At 40.1% G+C, this 21,050-nt stretch overlaps 2 protein-coding genes across 4 annotated transcripts in view; both read right to left on the reverse strand.

The window, feature by feature from the left end:
* On the reverse strand, positions 1 to 8,560 carry LOC103102565 (mucin-16-like). The gene is made up of 7 exons (XM_056820659.1): positions 8,081 to 8,560; positions 6,315 to 6,439; positions 6,148 to 6,215; positions 5,612 to 5,784; positions 2,270 to 4,662; positions 645 to 756; positions 1 to 315 (listed from the first exon to the last, which is right to left on the reverse strand). The coding sequence occupies exons 1-5, from the start codon at positions 8,472 to 8,474 to the stop codon at positions 4,550 to 4,552; spliced, it is 873 nt and encodes a 290-aa protein (XP_056676637.1). The 5' UTR covers positions 8,475 to 8,560; the 3' UTR covers positions 1 to 315; positions 645 to 756; positions 2,270 to 4,549.
* LOC130457894 (mucin-16-like) overlaps positions 8,158 to 21,050 on the reverse strand; it is a 27,484-nt gene continuing 14,591 nt past the window's right edge. Inside the window, exons 2-9 of one of the 3 annotated variants that reach the window (XM_056820601.1) lie at positions 19,166 to 19,293; positions 18,973 to 19,040; positions 17,322 to 17,494; positions 16,605 to 16,640; positions 13,091 to 13,215; positions 12,902 to 12,969; positions 9,695 to 9,867; positions 8,158 to 8,247 (exon numbers count right to left, since the gene is read on the reverse strand). In XM_056820601.1, the coding sequence (XP_056676579.1) occupies positions 9,702 to 9,867; positions 12,902 to 12,969; positions 13,091 to 13,215; positions 16,605 to 16,640; positions 17,322 to 17,494; positions 18,973 to 19,040; positions 19,166 to 19,293 (764 nt within the window). In that variant the 3' untranslated portion in view covers positions 8,158 to 8,247; positions 9,695 to 9,701. Of the gene's footprint in view, positions 8,248 to 8,799; positions 9,868 to 12,901; positions 12,970 to 13,090; positions 13,216 to 16,604; positions 16,641 to 17,321; positions 17,495 to 18,972; positions 19,041 to 19,165; positions 19,294 to 21,050 lie in introns of those variants that run through there. The other 2 variants (XM_056820602.1, XM_056820600.1) reach the window with 2 other exon arrangements.

The following is a 21,050-nucleotide window of genomic DNA, read 5'->3' on the forward strand; positions in this document are numbered from 1 at the left end:
TTTCTGTGTTTGGTGTAATAAAAGGGTATTGAGTAATAATGATTCTTTGAAAGAATATTAAGGTCAGAATCAGAATGGAAATTTAGCAGGAGGAGGGGAAAGTAGCATGAGGATAGAGGAAAAGGCTGGGGATTCTGTTGTGCTCCTCATCATTGAGTAGACTGGCTCTTTCAAGGGAGGAGGAAAAGCCCAGCTTAGTGAAATGCTCTTTTGGCATCCCAATAAACCTTCTCTTGGTCTCTGAATGAGCTTCTGAGGTTTCTCTTGTGTGTGTACAGGCAACTCACTCCAGTTTCTGAGCCATTCTTCAAAGGTCTGGAAAAAAAAATGTTGATGGTGACACAGAAACATAGCAAGAATAATGACAGGAACCCCAGATACAAAGACATAGAAACTGAATAGCCTTTAGGCTGTGGGAAAGGCCTTTGGTTTGCCTGAAGTATGCCTGAATTGCTTCCATTATGTCTATAAATGAGAGCTTAGTTTAAACCAAGATCCCCACTGGATTGAATATTTATCTTAGAAAATTTGTTCTAAACCATACCCCCAAAACAGGAATGAATTTCCTGAGAATACAAGGGTAAGGGGAGATTCACAACAAAGCAGACTTTTTGGGGTATGAGGAAGGGATTGGGCAGACTCACTGCTGCAGGGTTCTTTTGGTGAAGTTGAACTTGTCAGATCCAGAAAGATGCATATCTTCTGTGTACAGCACCTCGGGAATGGTGGTGAAAGACTGGAAGCTTAAACTAGCAGCTGTGGCCAAAAAGGGAGAGGAATACCAATACTTCAGTCCTGGATATCCAGTCAGCACACCCACTAACACCCTGTGTTTGATTGTTCTTTCAGCATTCCATTCCCTCTCCACCTACCCCAGCCCTAGAATGAAAACCTCACATCCTAGACCTGCTGATGCATCCCATAAAGCAGCGTTGCCCAGTCTTCCAATTTCCCCCTTGCTCTATGTCTCTTGAGCTCTAATCCCAGAGTAAAGCATGGCACGATTTCCAGGATATAACCCAGAGATCCAGTGTCTTTGAACCTGTTGTGCTTGAGAAAGCTGTTGGTGCTGGGGATGGAGCTGGAGGGGATGTGACTAAAGGGGACGTGGTTAGCACAGAAGCTATTGGAAAAACAGTTGTAATGAAAAATAGTTAATAGCATCAGCTCTGAATGTTATAAGATGGAAAACTAGCTATGAGACAGGGAGACAAGATATCTCTTGGCTTGGACGGTATTAAAATTGTAAGGAATGTCAGAGGCCATCTTGTCTGTTGTTCTCTATCTGAGGAACAAACCCCTCCACAATGATCTCAACAAATGAACATTCACCAATGCTTTATGGTCCTCAGTGAAGGAGCAGCCACTACTCCTCGAGGCAGCCTATTCCACTTTGGGACAGCACTTACTGTTAGGATGTTTTTTCTAATCTCAAGCCATAATGTACATATTTACAATTTAGATTTCTTGTTCTGGGACATAATGAGAAGCCTAATCTCTGTTCCATGTGACAGCCCTACAAAAGCTTGGAAGCAGTTATCATATCTTCCTTTCGTCTTTTCTCTAAGTTAGACAACACTAACTCCTTCACATCATATGACCATGAGGTTCCTCACCAGACTCCTTTGCCTTGGTGGTGAACATGATTTGGAAATCCTAAGTCAAAGGGGGCAGGATCAGTCCTGTGCTCCCCCGCCCCTGACACTACAGGGACCTGGGGGTGAAGGATCCTTGTGGCAAAAACCCATCAGGGCAGGGAATTCCTACCTAAATCAGCTATAGTTTCCTTATTGTTCAAATAGGAACAGAGGGATTTATTCCAAATTCCCACAGAGAACATCCTTCAATGGTAGAAACTAATTTTTCAAAACTTAAATCTCTGGTCTTTATGACTTAGGGCTTCTAGATGATATGCAACCTCAGCTCTGCCCTTTCCTTGTTTGGAAAGTGCCTGTTTCTTAGAAAGACATCACCTCTGAAAGGCCTGGGGCCCATTCTTCTTTTAAACAGCATATATTTTGCCCACTTTCCATTTGGGACTAGGCCCCCAGAGGTGCCACATTCATAGCCCACATTGAGGCCCACAAAGCCCTCTGTGTGGCAGAATAAGAATAAAATACAATTGGGAAATATTTAACAAGATAAAGGGATTACAGTAGCTAACATAGGTAATGCTAATCTGTAGTTTTTTAGCCAATATGAAATGCACAGGAATCTGTATCTAGTTTGACACCACTGCCAGAACACAGAATCAACCTCTCTTCCTTACCTTAGGAGCCTCCAGGCTCTGTGGCCCACAGGGGACAACCAGGTGCTACTGCTGGGTCTGGTGCTAAAACCGGAAAAAAAGGAAAATGTTTCAAGATGGGCAGAAATTTCTTGTACCTAAAAACAGAGAACTCAGAGCAGTTGTGGATGCTCTGTACAACCTCAGGGCCCTATAGGAGAGGAATTCAATATGCACTAGTTCACCAAATGATTTAATCCATGGGATCCAGTGCCTTTGCTGGATGCCCAAGCTCCTGTGAGGAAGGTTGGCATAAGAAAAGGAGCTGAGGTGCCTGGTCTATGACTGACAGAAATACTTCCAACCTGTGAATCCTCCTCCTTATCCTCCTCCTCCTCCTCTGTTCCATATTGCTGAGGTGAGCTTGTGACTTGCCAGTATCCTTGCTCTCTATCATGCTCCCTTAAGTAAAGATCTAGCCATGTCATGCACTTATTCAGTTAGCTCCAGTGGTTCTCTATCACCTCTAGAATCAAATAGAAGACATTCTGGAGCAAGATGGGCTCTCAAAGTCTATCAAGTCCAACACCCTCATGTTATAGAAGAGGAAATGGAGACCTAGAGAGTTCCCATGACTTGCCTAAGGCCACAGTGGTCATAAATGTCAGAGGCAGGATTTGATCCCAGATTTGCTGACTCCAGAATCATTTTTGCACCCTTAGCAACTTGGCCCTAAACGACCACCTTTTGCCTTGTGATGCCCTATTCTCCTTCCCACACCCTATGGTCTGGCCAAACAAGACTCTCTTCTCTGTTCCTCACATAGGGTACTATATTTCTCATCTCCATTCTTTTTCATTGACCCAACTCATGCCTAGAATGCACTGCTCCTCACCTCTTCAATAGAATCACTCTTTCTTCCTTCAAGACCACCTTGCAAGGGATTCCTTTCTGATTATTACCAACTGCTAACACTCTTCCATCAAACTTGAATTGACTTTTGAATTTGGGCTACATAAGTGTGTGTATCATACACACCCATCAATGCTCATATGGATGTCATCCCTCACAATAAAATGTGAATGCTTTTAGAGAAAGGATTGCTTCCTTTCATTTTGACTCTACACCCCCATCACCTGACAGAGTAGCTGATACATAGTTGGAGCTTAACACATGTTTGTTGAGTAATTTACTGACTCTGAAGACAGTTTATCTTGTCATCTCCATCCAATTTATAGTAAAAGAAGAGGAAATATTAGAGCAAAAGGCCATGGCTCTGAGGCAAGAGGGTCTAGAAAGATCTGGAGTCCCCTTTCCTTAACTGGAGTCTTTTCTTCACAGAATCACCAAATTGTACAATTTCAAAGCTGTAAGGCTGCTCAAAACAAATGTGGCTGAAGAACATCCTAGAAAAGTGGTCATTTAACATCCATTAAAAGGCTTCCTGCTGTGTCCGAAGTCTTTCTCACTACTTCCCCAAAGCTGCGAAGGCCACTTCTTGGATTCCTTCCTCATCACTTCTGAAGGATGTCATTCAGGATCAGGGGCTTGGATAATAAGGTCTTTGACTAGCTCACACAGTCACATTGGGGCCTAACTCCAGTTGTCAAATAGGGGAATGAACCCAGGATTCAAATGAGTATGAACATACTTATTAACACTGCGTAGGACTGGACTTCATTCATTATAACCCGGAATCCAAAAAGTGGACAACATGGGAGAGTGAGCCCAACATGGCAAAAGAGAAAAATAAAGTTCGGGGTGAATGACCCAATGAAACAGAATCCCATTTGTTGGACCTGGTCACTTGGGAGACAGATCTGTTCCGTGGAGGAGAGACCTCTCTGAAATGCTATGAGAGAATAGGAAGCTTTCAGCATGGGAAAAAGAGAATGAGACAAAGAGACACTAAGTGTATGAAACAATCCACTCTTTTTCTGCTCCGATCTTTAGGAAACTACATGCTCTCCTTATTCTCCTGGCTTAATAGGAAGGTTAGGGTCATAAATATAGAGCTGAGATAGACCTCAGTGGCTGTTTAATACAATTCCTTCCTTCTCCAGATAAGGAAAACTGGGGCTCAAAGAGAATGAGAGGCTTGAAATTAAGGAGAGCAGAGTAAATTGGGTGCTGGATTTGGGAGTTTGGAAGACCTGAGTTTGAACTTTGCCTCCTGTACTTGCTAGCTGAAATTAATGTCTCTTGGTCTCAGTTTCCTCATATGGAAAATTCAGAAATCAATAACACCCACCTCCCAGGGTTTTATTGAGGATCAAATGAAATAATATATTCGATAATATATGAATGGTATTATTGTCATTATCACCAGGAAATCCAATCAGTCTTGAAGATGAAGGGTAAAATGAAGGAACTATTCCCTTTCCAATAGAGACACTCACGCATTTTGGTGGGGGCCACGGCCAAATGATTGTAACCTACAGAGAAAGAGAAAGAGATGCACCATGTGAGGAAAGACAAAAATCTGAGGAGAGAAATCTGGGGCCATTAGGATTAGGCAATCAGGTAGTAAAACTATCAGGGCTGGTGCTAGAAGGAAGAAGAAAGGGTCCAGATCAGGAGTCTGTTGCACTTCAAGCAGAACATAAATTTCCACTCCAACAAAGGTCTCCTTGATTGCTTCATTTCCAGATATGGGATGGCTCATTATATCTCAGGGAAAAGATAACTTCTTCCCAGGAAGAAGCATGGAAAAGTTTGGGTCATAACATCATTGAAAACTAGGTAAGCAAAAGCAAAGAAATATGGGTCTAAGAACAGAGAGGGGATAGGGGAAAGATGGCTGAGCCAAATGAAATTAGGAAATAAAACAAAGAAGTTAATTTGTAGGCGTGGTCTACTTACCAGTGAAGGAACATTTGTGGAACTATTACTATATGCAAAGGTGTTGGGCTAGGTCACTAAGTACTCCAATGGAAATTGATGCTTAAAATACTGAACTATGGGGTGGACAACAGGCCATCCCTTAGGTCAGTCTGTCCCTTCCCTTTTTCAGAGAATGATATGAATCATATTGGGAGAAATATAAACTATTTCCTCTGCCAGGGCAGAGGAAGATAGAGAAGTCAAGTTGCCGAGAGAGAGACAGAGAGAGAGAGAGAGAGAGAGAGAGAGAGAGAGAGAAAGAGAGAGAGAGAGAGAGAGAGAAGGAGGGAGAGAGGGAGGAAGGGAGGGAGGGAGGGGGAGGGAGAGAATACACTTGCTGAGTCAGGGTTGTTCCTCTTATTTCATTAGGTACCCTGCTTCTGTAGTGGGTTTATATTATAGTGGGGAGAGGAAGAGACAGAGAAAATTTTGGGCAGGATGGCTATTTCCTGAAAATGAAGGAGATATCTCAAGGAGCATATCCTGAATGGGGATACTTACCATTGAGGTAGAGGCTATCCTTCTCTAATGTGTAGGGGCCCAGCCTGGTGATGCTCCAGGTCAGATAGCTCAACTCGCAGTAAATTTTTTCTCTATCTAGGACAGGGCTGGCAGGATCTCTCCGATGGATGCAAGTGAAATGAACTAGGGTTGCTCTTCCCTCCTTCATAGGCCTGGGAAAGGAGAAAAAGGGTCACTGGAAGCCTTTTGAAAGAGGGTCTGAGAAGCTTGGTAACAATTTCTGAAATATGGACAGCCACCCCCATGAAGTCTGAAGCAAACACTGAAATGGTGATGATGGTGAAATGGGGCAACAGCCATAGGTCTCACTGGATCTACTTTAGAGAATTTGGGGGGAACTGCCAAAATTTCAAGTCTGAATTCACTTTGTTGAAACTATATCGATAAGGGGATGTGGATAAATTCATTTAAGGCCTGGAAAGTCTGCCTGTCCACTAAAGGCTGAGGTCATCTTTCTAGAGGCCACCAATGTATACATGCTTGAGGGCAAGGCCAGTGACTCCCAGAGCTCTCACCTCAGTAAGGTCAATTTGCTTGCAAAATCCTGAGAGCCAAGGCTGCTCTTTTCAAACAAGGAACTGAGCTAGAAAGGAGAGAAGGAAATGGGACTTGTAGATCAACTCCCAATACCCAGGCTAAAGAAGGCAGCTGAGTAAAAGGATGGGAGAGGATCATGTCTTACCAGGCGCTGCAGCACTCTCTCAGTGGAGATGAATATGCTGGAGCCCCTTTCCCCCATGTCTGCTGTGTACCTCATGTTGGTGATGGTGAACTTCAGTGTGAAAGGCTCAAAGTTGGGACCTCCAGCTGCAAAAAAGAGGAGAGAGCTCTGTCTGAGATGTTGCCTGTGCATCATTCAACACATTCAGCAACCACCATTAGGTGTTCTCCTTCGGGAGAAAATGAAGTTTTCTGGCCCTCTTAACACATCCATGAGGGAACCACAAATCTCCAAGACTTTGCACACCCTTTCTAGTCTCCCAGCATCATGACCAAACACAGACTACTGTATAGGAAGGACAGATATCTCCCATGCCTGAGCTTCAGATGTGTAATCCAAAAGGATAATATCTGTAAAGTACTTTGAGAACCTTAAAATCCTAGATAAAAGATAGACAATGATGATGATCATCATCATCACCATCATTAAGGACACTTAGTTGAAACTCCAATTTCTTCTTCAAAGGAAAACTGAGCAGAATCTGTTCACTAATGAATCCTTCATGAAATCTCTAGCCATAAATCAGAGGAATATCTCTTGCAATGCAATGCAGAAGAAAGAATATTGGATTTGGAGAAAGGAGATCTGGGTTCCAAACCCAGCCGTCCTGCTTCCTACCTATATGACCTTGAGCCTCTGTTCCTTTCTGGACATTAGTGTCCTCAACTGTCAAATGAGACCAGGAATTGGACTAGATGATCTGAAAGTCTCCTACCAGCTCTAAATCTGTGATCTGAACATCTCTTATCTCTGTCTCACAGTTAAGGGCAGGAAGAGTTTCCAAAGAATGAATGAAAACAGAGGCAGACCATACCTGTGGAAATTGGCAGTGGAGGGGGGCAGCTGGGTGGCTCAGTAAATTGAGAGCCCCGTCTAAAGACAAGAGGTCCTAGGTTCAAATCTGGTCTTGGACACTTCCTAGCATTGGAAAAATATGGGACACTGGCTAAGAGAGATGATTCACAAAGTACCGATATTCCTTATTTTTCCAATTGTGGTTCTAATATATTATAGGATTGGCATAAGAAATTAAGAGGGGATTTGGGGGAGTATTGTGGAAGCTGCAGATAGCACAAGAAGGTAAGCAGATGACACAGAAAAAGTCAAGAAACTCATAAAAACATAAAATATATTATATATGGTATAATATCAATATTTTATCTTTTAATGCTTTCAATATACACAATTTATATTTTAATGTTAAAATACATCAAAAGTTAAAATTTGTGAAAAGTATGAGGAAGGCAGTAGATGAAACACAAAGGCTGAAAATGTAGAGATTATTTTCACTACTTTTCATTTTCATTAATTAATTTTCCATGAATACAGATAAGGCCACGTAAACACCATATAAAAGAAAAAGGGGAAATCAGACATCTTCTCTGGTACAAACGGAGGACCAAAAAATTTTGCACAGATTTTTCAGATCGCAGCGTGTTGTGCCTCTAACCACTGCAATGTGAAAGGGATTCCCGGAGTTTCTAGGTCAGGAGGCTATCCACCCACCGAGGGTCCTATTTCTGGGGTCTGATACCGGCTCCCCCTCACACTCTAAACACCTCATAGGAAAACACTTTCTATCAGACCAGGTAAAACCATAGAGGCAAAGCTGCACCCTCAAAGGCAAAGAAAGTTTTTTCAATAGGTGAGGGCTTAACAGGAATGGAAGGAAGCAAGCAAGGGAGGTCAAGGAGCTGCCTATGTCCTGGCCAGAGCTGGCTACTCACCATCGAGATAGAGGCTCTTATTGTCCAGGGTATAGGCACCCAGCCTGGTGATACCTTGGGTCTGATTGCTCAGCTCCCAATAAATCTTCTTCCTGTCCAGGCTAGGGGTGGTGGGAGTTTTCCAGTGGCCACACAGGAATTTGGTTGCTGTCCCATTCTGTACGGGCCTGGGAAAGGACACATTGGAGGTAACTGTGAAGGATCTAGAAAACGTAGGCATGCCAAAAACAGCTGCAGTGAGAAGGCACCATGAATGCTCTGCAAAGTCATCCATTTCTTTGTAGAGTTCAAGCTTATTGTCAAAAAAGTGGGAGGCCAGACCTGCCATTTTATTGATTTCAGGAGCTGGAGCAGAGGAGGGGGCAGATTTGTCTTGACTAATACAGAGCAGCATCTTCTCTGAAACGTATAGCCTCACACTACCATTACTGGGGACTATGAAATGATTTGCCCAGGATCATATAACCAGTAGGTCACCCAGGTGGGGATCAAACCCTGCTCTTCATGTCTCTTTTTTCAAAAGCCCTTTTCTTCTCTCTTAGAATTGCTACTAAGGACTACTTCCAAGGCAGAATAGACACAAGGGCTAAGAAACTGGGGTAAAGTGACTTGCCCAGGGTCATACAGCTGGGAAGTTGAGGGCCAGATTTGAACCTCCCATCTCTGGACCTGGCTTTCCAAAGCTACCCATGGTCTCTTGACCCTTGAGTCCTGTTCTCTAACCCACTATACCATGCTGCCTCTGAAAGCTTAACAGTGAATGAGATCTACACTGCAACTATTTACATTTAAATTATCTTTTCAACACATTATACAACTTTTCAATCACTTCTTCTAAAGAGTCCTACACCAGGATTCTGTGTCAGCTATGTGACCCTGGGCAAGTCACTTAACTCCAGTTGCAGAGTCCTTACCAAAATCTTCTGATTTGCAACCAATATTTAGTAGTCATTCCAAGACAGAAAGGAAAGGGGATTTTTGGTTGTTAGTAGCTTTCTCTCCCCTCTGGTAATAAATGAAAATTCCTTAGCCTGACCTTTAAAATCCATGACGAGCTGGCTTCCCTTGCCAAACTGGTGTTTGAATGAAAACCTTGGAAAAGCTATTTGAATGTCACAGAAAAATTATGTTTGAATATGGAATATGGGGAAAAGGATTCTTGCTGGGCTTGGTAAATAAGTAGTCCATGGAATGTGAGGATTAAAATTCTGAGGGACCACAGGCCATCCCTTGGGTCCTTCTATCCCTTCCCTTTCAAAAAAAAAACAGAGTAAATAGGATTGGTAGGATTATCAATTGTTTCTTCTTCCAGGTCACAGGAAGATAGATAGAGACATGAAGTTGATGAATACTTACTAGAGGTGGAAGATTGTAAGTGATGGTTATAACCTAGAGAAAGCAAGAAATGAGAAGACAAACAGACAGTCAGAGACAGAGAGGGTTCTGATTTAATTGATTCACCTGGTTTCTTTGGGTCCCCTGCTTCTCTGCTGTGCTTACCTTACAGTGGGCAGAGGAAAATGGAGTAAGAATTTGGGCAGAATGTCTATTTTCCAAACAGGGACAAAATCAAGGAGAAGATTCAAGAGTCATGTCCTGAGTGGGCTTACTCACCATTGAGTTAGAGACTGTTGCTGTCGAGGGTATAGGGCCCCAGTCTAGTGATGCCCCCAGTCTGATTGCTGAATTCCCAGTAAACCCTCTCTCTATCCAGGAAGGGACCAGTGGAATCACTCTGATAGAGGCAGATGACACCTACTTCAGTCACTGTCAGATTCTTCAGAGGTCTGGAAAAAGATGCATTGATAGGATCATTAAAATGATGGAGAATGATTCCATAGGAGACCACTGATGGCCCAGTGCATAAAGCTTTGGGATTAGAATCACAAAAACCTGAGTTCAAATTCAGCACACAGCACTTACTAACCAGGCAGATCTAGTGAGTCACTTAACATTTGATTAACTCAGTTTTCCCATCTGCAAAATGGGGATACTATTAGTACCTTTCTTACAGGGTGGTTGAAATTTGTTCAAATTTGATCAAATGAAAAACTCTTGATGAAAGTGTATACCATTGTATGTGAATGTAGAAGCTTATTCCCTCCCTCCTTTAGGCAATTCATATTTTTAGTTACTCATTGAGTGGGTGACTGGTGCTCTGTAAACTCAAGCTTGCAAATATGTGTTTCTGCTCATTTTGTACTAGCTGACATGTTCTAATTTTGGTTTTGGCTCACTAACCCTTTTTGTTAACCCTTCCCTATTTCATTGGAATGAGGTCATCTAACTGGATCTGCCTATCTACACTCAGAACTTCTGGTTCCCCTTAACCCATTCATTCATCAGTCCCTTGTAGTCATACTTCTGAAATGATCTGACATGGAAACACTGAAAACTGCTGTTTCCAAGACTAAAATCAATGGCATTTTCTTAGTCCTCTTCTCTCTGTCTCTGTCTCTGTCTCTGTCTGTCTGTCTTTCTCTCTGAATCTTAAAACTGCTCAGAGTCTACCTTAGAACATTTGGTTAAGGCTATTCCCTTATTGAAACAAATGGAGGTACTTGATCAGGAATGTATTGGGAATTTTAACATTACTCCACCCATACTTAGGCATACTTTAGGGGAAAATAAAGTTGTAAAATTCCTTACTGAACAATGAAAAGTCCTCAACTCATACTTAGAGTGAAGCTAAAACCTTAAGCTAGGTCTATTTTTAGATCTAATACAAAAGGGTGCTAAGTACCTGTAAAGGTTAAATTAATCACTAAAAGGTCAAGCAACTCAAGAAAGGCAAGCTTAACAAAAGAGGTATGAAGTTTTAGTCTACCCAGAGAAGGTGATAATAAAAGAAGATATGAATTAAGTATGGTCAATCCTGGGGAAAATGTCTACTGTGATTGGTAGATGTGAAAATTTAGGGGAGGTGACACAAGAGAAAAAGTTCTTTAAAAGGAAGGAGCTCAAGGTGGAGTCTTTTTAGTTGGAGTTCACAGTAGTTGGAGTTTGGAGTTAGTTGGAGGAGCTGGGTCTCTGGACTGTAGTTTTGCTTGGGACAAATCTTGTGGTGAGTGATTAAAGACTGACCCATCTCTGTTGAGGCTCAGACCTAGGCCCTTAGGCCTAGGCCCTTCCTACTATTTCCTCTTACTCTGTCTCTCTCCCTTCCCTTAACTCCATAAAACCCAGCTAACTTGGGTATTTTCAAATTTGGGAATTTTTCCCATGGTGACCACTTATTTTTGATTATAATCAAGACACCAAAATTATCTTTACTGATTTGGCAATTCACAGTCTTGAAACCCAAATTTTTCACGGTCGCATCTCTCTGTCTCTCTCTCTGTCTCTCTCTCAGATGAAACCCAATTTTTTTTCATGTTTTGCCTCCCCTATACTTCTAGAGCTTCGAGCATGCTCTGTTTGGCACATAGTAAGTACTTGGGTGCTTTTTTAAAAAATTTGTTCATTAATTCTTAACTTTGTGCCATCAAGATCCATGTCTTTTTCAAAAACTCTGATTTCCCCCTTCCCTTAGTCATCTCAACACCCTATGGTGACTTCAACATTTCCAATCACTTTACCTATTTTCTCTGCAGGTAGCTCTTTGTTAGTTCAAACAATGAATCCCACAACAAACATTTGTATGATGTAAATTTTCATTTCATGTTTCTGCTGGGCTGACACCAATTACCCTATTTTATAAATAGCTAGCTATATATGAATAGGATAATTGGTACACTAGCATATTCTTGAATGATACAACTGCTTCATAGCATTCATTATTCACTTTTTGGAACCTAGATGTATAAAGTTAATTCCTATAAAGATAAATCCAAACCTAGTGCCTTTCTACAGCTTTGGTCTCTCATTGACACTTGCTTGCCTTTCCTCATTTCCTCACTCAGTTGTTACCTATGTTCTGACATCAGATTGTTTTTATTTATTTATCATAGAGCTAGAGCTGGAAGGATCTTTCAAGCTAAGCTAATCCAATACATTGACTTTACAGAGGAGGAATCCCAAGCCCAGCAGAGATGAAGTGACTTGCCCATAGTCACGCAGGCATCAAATGACAAGGGTTGGAATTTGAACCCAGACCCACTGATCCTAAATGCAGCAATTTACCTAGTATAAATGTAGTATTCCTACCATAGAATATAAGCTTCTTGGGAGGGAAAGGGACTCTTTTTCATTTTACATAGTCAGAACCTACTAAAGCACTAAAAGAATGCCTCTTGTAGCACCAACATCCAAGGACTGTTCTGAGAAACCAAATGAGATATTAATTATAAAGAAACTAAGCATAGCCCTTAGCAAATAGCAAACTCGATGTAAATGTTAGATAATATAATTTTTATTATCACTTCCACCTACTGATCTATGACTGAAATGAATACATGAAAGTGTCTCCTTTTGGTCTGTTAAAATTAAATTTGATATAAAAATTTAAAACTACAAATAAATAAATGTCTGTTGGCTGAATGAATTGAACAAGAAGATGAAAGAACAAGAATCAGATGTATGGCCTAAAATCTTACATGAGATTAAAAATCTGCCACGGAATCCCTTTGTGACCTTGATATAGTCCCAGCCTTTCTGGACCCAATTTTCTCATGTTGTGAGACAAGATTTTTTACTCAAGCTCACTCTGACTCTTAAATCCAATGGTCTGAGAATAGGAAATGAGATCAGTGTGACTGAATGGGTCAGCTATGAGTGGAACAGTGGATATCCTGACTTGGAAGAAGAAGAAGAGGCAGAAAGAGGTGGCTTTATTTAAGTAAGTCTACATAATTGGAGTCCATTAAGGATGCTGGGCCTCACCTTAGGAAAGTCAGTTTGCACCTGGAATAACTGGAACCAAGGCTGCTGTTCTCAAACAAAGGGCCAAGCTAGATAAGAGAAGAAAAGGGAAGTGAGCTAAGTATTGTCTAGAGGTAAAGGCATGAGGAGCAATGGAAGCTTCTTGAATAGAATAAACACTTTGCAAATCAAAGCAGTGGCAACCCTTACCATATTCTGAAGAATCTTTTCAGTGGACTTGAATTTGATGGAATCCTTCTGCCCCATGTCTTCTGTGTACAGCAGGTTGGTGATGGTGAAGTTCAGGGTGAAAGCCTCTAGACTGGGTCTCCAGGCTGGAGGGAGGCAGGAGGGCTGAGAGTGGGGGTGGAACACAAAGAACAAAAACTCAAAAGCCTGGGTCATGTATCCATAGTTCAACAGAGGCTAGATAGAATGTATGCCTTCCTCATTTCTGCTTCCTAGAAATTTTGGCTTCCTTCATTTCAAATGCCAGGCCACTTCCCTTACTTTTTAGTGTCCTTACCCAATTGCTTTGTACGTATTTTCTATATATTAGCAAATGGATACTTTGTTCCTTTCCCTCAAGAGAATAGAAAAATTCAAGGGCAGAATCTAGGTGATTTTTGCCTCTAGAGTTCCAGCACCGTGGACAGCTCCTGGCACAAACCTGGAGACAGATTCTGGCTGATTGATTTAATGCATACAAAGAACTTCAGAGGTTTGGGAAATACTTTCCTGGAAATGATCTGTGGAAGTAGGGGCAAACTGAGGCTCTGGGTGTTTGTGTGACACCTATGATCTAGGCCACACAGGAAGGAAATATCAGAACTAACAAAGGAACATTGGTTATCTAATGCTGATCTGACTCTGAGTCTCTCCTATATCTCAAACAATTACTAGCTGTTTGACCCCAGGGCAAGGCACTTCACCTCTGCCTCCATTTGCTCAATTGTAAAATGAGCATAATAATAGCACCTTCCTACCAGGGTGGAAAGCTCTTATTCTCCACTTCCAACCCCTTATTCCCACTGTACCAACATTGCTTCTCAAGGTCAAGAAGAATAGATTACTCTAGACTTGGAAACTAGAAAAGTAGCCCCAAGATAGATACCAGATCAAATCAGAAGTTGAATGATAAGCACTTTTTTCATATCAATGACGGTATCTAGCACTTTCAGATTTGCTAAGTACTTTACAAATTTTATCTCATTTTTAAATCAATCAATATACATTTATTAAACACCTACACTAAGCCAGGCATTGCTCTAGGTATTGAAGACAGGGAGACAAAAATAAAACATTCCTTGACCTCAAAGAGCTTACATTCTATCAGAAGACTTTATCCATTGAGTCCTCATGGACTTAGAAATTTGCCTTAGAAAAGGAAAGAACATACTTCACATGTTTAAATTTTAAAACCTTCTCTTTAGTTTGTTTGATTTTTCTGAACCCCCTACCTTCTGACTTAGAATCAATAGAAAATATTGGTCGCAGAAGAGTGGCAAAGGCTAGCCAACTGGGGTTAAGTAATTTGCCCAGTGAAGCCCAGAGTCACACAAATAGAAAGTATCTGCAGTCAAATTTGAACACGGGATCACCTATCTCCAATCTGGCCCTCTATCCATGGAGTCACATAGCTGTCCCACTTCTCTAGCTTTTAAAGCCCTCCACAAGTACTATCCCACTCCAGAGAGAGGCCTGTTGAATTCTGAGTGCAGACTGAAGCAGATATTTTATGTTTCTTTTTTATGCTTGAATGCTGAATATAATAATATAATGTTGAAATATATTTTGCATGACTTCATATGGATAATGGGTATCACATTTTTTATCTTTTCAATGGGCAAATAGAGAATTTAGAATAGAATATAATTTTTTAAAGAAACCTCTGCCTACTTTCCGTTCTTCAATTTCTTTTCTTCTCTTAATAAAAAGCTAACATTTCTAGTACTACGTTGAATAGTAATGATGATAATGGGCATCCTTGCTTCAGTCTTAATCTTCTTGGAAAGCCTTCTAACTTATCTCCATCATAGATGATCCTTGCTGATTGCTTTAGGTAGACATTACTTTTAATTTTGGGGAAATGCCCATTAATTCCTATCCTTTCCAGTGTTTTTTAATAGGATCGAGTTTTGCATTTTGTCTCATTATCTATTGAGATAATCCTGGGATTTTTGTTACTTTTGTTATTGATATAGTCAATTATGCTGATAGTTTTCCTAATTTTTAAGCAACCTTGATTCCTGGCATAAATTCTATCTGGCCATAGTGAATGATCCTTGTGTTATATTGGTGTAGTCTCTTTGCTAGTATATATTTGATTTAAAATTTTACCTCAATATTCATATTAAGGAAATTAATTTGTACTTTACATTCTCTATATTTCATCTTCCGGACTTAGGAATGAGCACCATATTTTTGTCATAAAAAGTATTCATTAAGATTCCTTCTTTGCCTAATTTGCCAAATACTTTACACAATATTGGGATTTATTACTCTTTAAATGTTTTAAGAGAATTCCCTTGTCAATTCATCTAACCCTGGGTTTTTTTTTCCCTAAAAGAGTTCTTTGATGGTTTGTTCAATTTATTTTTTCCAAGATGGTGTCATTTAAATATTCTATTTCATTCATTTGTTAATCTCAGCAATTTACATTTTTGTAAATATTCATTAATCCAACTAGATTGTAACTTTTCTCATATAATTGGGTAAAACAACTCCTATAATTGCCTTAATTCCCTCTGTATTGGTGGTAGATTCACTCATTTTAGATTTGATACTGATCATTTAATTTAGTACTTTCGCTTTTTAAATAAAATTAGCCAATGCTCTATTTTATTCAGTTTCTCATAAAACCAGTATATCTATACTTGGAAAGCCCTCATTTCTCCCTTTCACTTCAGAGGACCCCCATTCTTCTCTCAAGATGCAGCTCCACCTACTACCCCCTACATTAAACCATTCCTGACTGCCCTCTCAGTATATAAACTCTTTGTCACTAACTACATGGTAGTTATATTTATTCTTTGTTTTTATTCTACCTAGATTTATCTCTGGAATAGCTGTCACTCTTGTTGTTGTGAGAAGAGATCATTACATTCATTGTTAGACCTAACACCTAGGAGTACATCTTTCCTGACCTCTCCCATTTCCTGCTTTATCTTCTTGGGTCCTTTAGTCTTAATTAAACCTTGCCAGGAGAGGAAGTAAACCATCACTCATTTCCTACCTATAATCCCAGAGGATAATGATGCCTAAGCAAGAGATAGGTTTGGATAGAGTGCAATTATTGAAGGATGGAAAAAGAAAAATATTTTTAATGAAAACCATTCACCAACATTGCTGAATGAAGGCTATAGAGGAGTGGGCACAAGTCTCCCTGTAATGTTGAGAGATCACTTCTGTGTACCAGGGTTACAAAGACCACAAGGTTTGACTCTAAATACAGATCAAGAAGGTGATAGGGGTTTTCCAAGTCCCATTGGGTATTTTCCCCTTTTTGATCAATTTAGATACGCTTTTAATTAAAAAGAAAAAAACATAGGCAAATAAGTAAAGAAAATCTATACATTGGCCATATCTTACAGAATACCTCATTCTGAACCCCCAACCCACTTTTTCTCCTCTGCCCTACCATACCCCCCCTTCTCCAAAAAGTAAAGAAAATTTTCATTGCAATCTCCCATAAAATAAAGCAATTAAGAAATTAAAAACTTACTGTTTGTGGTGGTGGTTGGTATCTGATGGGTATACCCTGTAGTTGGGAAAGGGAGAAGAAAAATAAGAGAAGGAAAAAAAGAAATTTAGAGGGAAGGAGAGAAGGAGAGATGAATGGGGAGGGAAGCAAAGAAGAACTCAGGGAAACAGATGAAATGAGGTGAAAGGAGAATAGAGCATAATGGAAGAGAATAGGACAGAAGAAAAGTGATTATAAGAGAAGAGGGTAGATAGAGAAAAGAGAAGAGTGAGCAGAATGAGACAAAAGAGGAAGGAGAAAAAATAGTGATTGGTGTGGGGAGAGAGAGAAAGTGGGGTGAGGGAGAGACATAAATATTTGATATGGTAGCTCTATCTGGGAAAAAGCTGAAAGAAGGAATGGAGAGATGTTCTGGGACCCATAGGGTTGGTAAAATGAAATATGTTTCATCATTCAAGGCACTTCCTTATTCAATAGGAAGGGATACATGGAGTAAATTTAGTTTAAGGAGCCTAAGAAAAACCAAGCCACTTCTAATCTTTAGAAGTAACCACCCCCCGCCATGTCTTTATAGTTTGCCATTACTTTGAGAGCCAGTGCTCCCAGGAGGGGTAGGAAAAAAAAAAACCCATGGAGACAAAGGTGGTCTAAAAGGAAAGGAGAATTTGGGGCAGGCTGGTCAATTTCTAGAAATAGAACCACTCAGAGAAACAAAGGTGCATGTTCCAATTCACTCACCATCCACATAAAGGCTTTCCTTATGTAGAATGTAGGGTCCCAGCCTTGTTTTTCCATGGGTCTGTTCACTCAGCTCCCAGTAAATCTTCTCTCGGTCCAGGACAGGGGTGGAGGAATCTTCCTGATAAGCACATTCGACATCCACTCCTGTTGCTATCCTATTCTTCATAGACCTGGAAATTGATGATTTAGACAAGAAGTATTAAACATGGCCCTCCCTGATAGTCACTTGAACCAGACTAAAATGTAGTTCATAGTTCCTCTCTAATCTTAAACTGTTGATGATGAAATATATAAATTTGCATAGTTTTCTGAGTCAATATGTGGGGCACAAGGACTTTGATGTACAATTTAGTGACCTCTGTTTCCTTTTGAGTTTGACACCAATAGTTTAGTTAGTGAAATTTAGTTATTCAGAGAATATTTCATGAGAGAAGTGGCCTACTTTGAAAAAAAAAGGTTTGGAAAGAATTATAGATTTAGAGTTGAAAAGGACATGGAAGAGATCACAATTAACCTTCCCATTTTAAAGATGAAGAAATTGAGGCTAAAGGAAGTTATGTTACTTGCTGAGAATCATACCACTGGTAATTGTGTGAGAGAGAATTCTTAAATTAATTTTTATTTTAAAATATTTTTCACTGTTTCCATGCTTCATATTCTTTCCCTCCCTTCTTCAATCTCCCCTCCCAGAGCCAACAAGCCATTCCACTGGTTTGTACAAATTGTTGTCACTTGATGTACAAATTGTTATCACTTGATACCAATTTCCATGTTTTTCTTTGGCATTTCTACTTCCATAGTTCTTTTTCTCAATGTGGTTAGCATTCTTTCCCATAAGTCCTTCAAGAGTGTCCTGGATTCTTGAATTGCTACTAGTAGCAAAATCTATTACACTGAATTGTTCCACAATGGTTTACTTTCTGTATACAATGTTCTCTTGGCTCTGCTCATTTCACTCTGCATCAGTTCATTGAGTTTGAGAGAGAATTTGCACTCAGGTCTTCCTATTTGCAAGCCTAGCACTCTCATCGGACACAGTGGAATTGGCAGGGATGTGTGAATTCACTCATATCTATGTTTACAAGTGTGTATGGGGTCTGATTATTTTCAGTAATTTCTTTAGAGTAGTGGAAAGATCATTGGATTTAAAGTTAAAGGGCCTGTGTTAAAGTTCTGGATTTGACAGTATCTTTGACTCTAGAAAAGTCTCCTTGGGTCTTCATTTTTCATCTGTAAATGAAGAAATTAATCCAGATGAACTTGAAAGTCCCTTCTAGCTTATAATCTACAATTCTCTAATTCTAGAGAAAGGTAATGTTTATAATTTCTAAGCAGTCCTTTACTAAGCACCACTCAGTACTTCCTAAGTTATTCCTTGTATGTGGAACTATAAAGAAAAAGTAAAAACAGTTGCAACATTGTCTTTAGAAAAGTTGTGGGGAAAGGAGCTTTTCTACACATGAAAAAGGCTAGAAGGAGCCCAGAATTTTTCTAATGGCTTGTTGGTTGGGATATTTTACCCATCTCAGCTTGGGAAAGAAGGAATTACAACAGGGAAGTGGAGGAAGAACCAATCTGGACACGATCTAAGTCAGATGGGAATGTGCTAGTTCCTACTATTTGAACCATCAGCTCCCATGACTCTCACCTTAACAAAGTCAGCCTGCATCCAAAATAGTGAGGGCCAAAGCTGCTTTTTCTAAACAAGTTGTTGATCTAGAAACAAAAGGAAAGGAAGAAACTGCTGAGTGCCTGGCTAAATAAATAGCAAGCCTGGATACCCAGGGCTGAGGAAGAAAGCTTGGGAGAGAGGAGGTAGAGGAGTGGAGGTAGAGTCTCACCAGAGGTTGCAGGACATCCTCAATGGAGTTGAATTTGCTGGAGCCCCTTTGACCCATGTCTGTTGTGTAGAACAGGTTGAGGATGGTGAATTTGAGGTTGAAAACCTTCAAGTAGGAGCTCTCTGATGCTGTACAGGAGAGAAAGAGAGTCCCATGTCTGAGCCTCAGAAATGTTACATGAATGAGATAAAATGCTTTGTTAACCTTTAAATTTGATTCAAATGTTGATTGTTATAATCATTATCATTACTCTGGCACAATAAAGAACTTGTGAATTTGGAGTCAGAAAACCTGGCTTCAAATCCTTACCCTCCCATGTCCTACCTTTGGGCCTTAGTTTCCTCACATGTAAAATGAAGAGGTTTGTCCACCTTCAAGGGTTAGAATTCATTATTTGAAAAAAAATTTTCAAAGAAACCTGAAAATTAATCTGACAAAAACTAGGGATGAACCAACATCTTGCCTGACTTAGAGAAATGAACTATAAATTAGTAAGATATAAAGAGTGAAATGCTAAAAAAATGAGAGTTATGAGGAAAATTTTAACTTTCAAATTTATCAACAGGTGGACAGTTTATGATCACTTGAGGGATAGAGTATAGATAGCAAGATAAAATGAACTATGTTTTAAAGATGAAATTTAAAAGTCCCCCCTCTCCCAAACAAAATAGCTTAGGTAAAAGAATTAGAAGGAATGAGGTAATAGGGTGGACCTTTGCTTCCAATTCTTCTGAAAAGTGTCTCCTTTCCAGTTTCCACTAATTCAAATTTGTAAGAGTAAAAGCTGAGGGTGGAGACAAGGTGGTGGAGAAGATACAAATCATCATGTGATCTCTATCAAATTACCCTTCACAAAACTGATATAATACAAGTCATTTCCCAATTGATGAATGGTCAAAGGATATGAAAAGGGAATTATCAGGCAAAGTAATAGAAACTCTCTTTAGACATGCAACTCTAGACATGCAAAAATACTCTAAATCATTATTATTTAGAGAAATGCAAAGTACAACAAATCTGAAGTACCACCTTACAACCTATGAGATTAGCTCTTATGATAGAAAAGTAAAATTACAAAACATGGAGGGGATATATGGAAAAGTTGAGACATTAATGCCTCATTGTGGGAACTGTGAACTGATTCGACCATTCCAGAAAGTAGCTTGGTCTATGTCCAAAGGCCTATAACAGTACATATGCTTTGAGGCAGTAATGCAATTATTTGGTTATTATCTCAAGGAGATAAAAAATAAAAAGGGGAAGGATTTGCATATTCAAAAATATTGAAAACAGCTCTTTTGTGGGGGAAGGAAAAGAATTAGGAAGTGAGGGGATGGGGAAGAGTAAAGGTGGTGGCTTAGAAGCTGCAAATGTCAAATCCTCTATGAAAACCCATCCATAGCAATGAAAAAATAAAGCTCTTTGAGGAAGTCAGAAAATCAAATACAACAACAGGACAGAGTTGGGGTACCCTCCTACTTGATTCAATGTAAAAGGTACACAGAGAAGGTTGAATTCTCAGTTTAAGGGATAGAAAAAGGAAATTTCCAGGTCCCTTACCCCACCTACTCTGCTGAGAAGTAGGTGGTTGCTGGGATCTCAGAGCAAGGGCTCCAGCTACCACTGCTACCGAAGGTTCAGGGTTATTACCACAGCTGGCAGAGAGGCAGCACTGGAGGAGAAGGGCAGAGAGGAGGGAAGCCTGGTCATAGCCTTCAGTTTCCTCTCCTCTATCTGGGGCTCCTGCTTGACCTCAGAGCTCCTTGAGCTCTGTAGATCATCTAAACTGGATCAGTCCAATCTACAGATAGTGAAGAAAAACTCCAGGGGGACAGAAAAGTTCAACCTCCAACACCACTCCTCCACCACTCAACAACTATTATGT

The sequence above is a fragment of the Monodelphis domestica genome, chromosome 3 (genome assembly GCF_027887165.1).
Source record: "Monodelphis domestica isolate mMonDom1 chromosome 3, mMonDom1.pri, whole genome shotgun sequence".
Classification (NCBI taxonomy): domain Eukaryota; kingdom Metazoa; phylum Chordata; class Mammalia; order Didelphimorphia; family Didelphidae; genus Monodelphis; species Monodelphis domestica.

Excerpts from the sequence above, each read along its gene's own strand:
- LOC103102565 (XM_056820659.1), bottom strand. The coding sequence starts at position 8,474 with ATGCTGCTCTGTATTAGTCAAGACAAATCTGCCCCCTCCTCTGCTCCA. Across the intron at positions 6,440-8,080 it reads TAAGAGCCTCTATCTCGATG|CTGGAGGTCCCAACTTTGAG; the intron begins GTGAGTAGCCAG and ends TCTTTTTTGCAG. Across the intron at positions 6,216-6,314 it reads AGAGAGTGCTGCAGCGCCTG|CTCAGTTCCTTGTTTGAAAA; the intron begins GTAAGACATGAT and ends TCTCCTTTCTAG.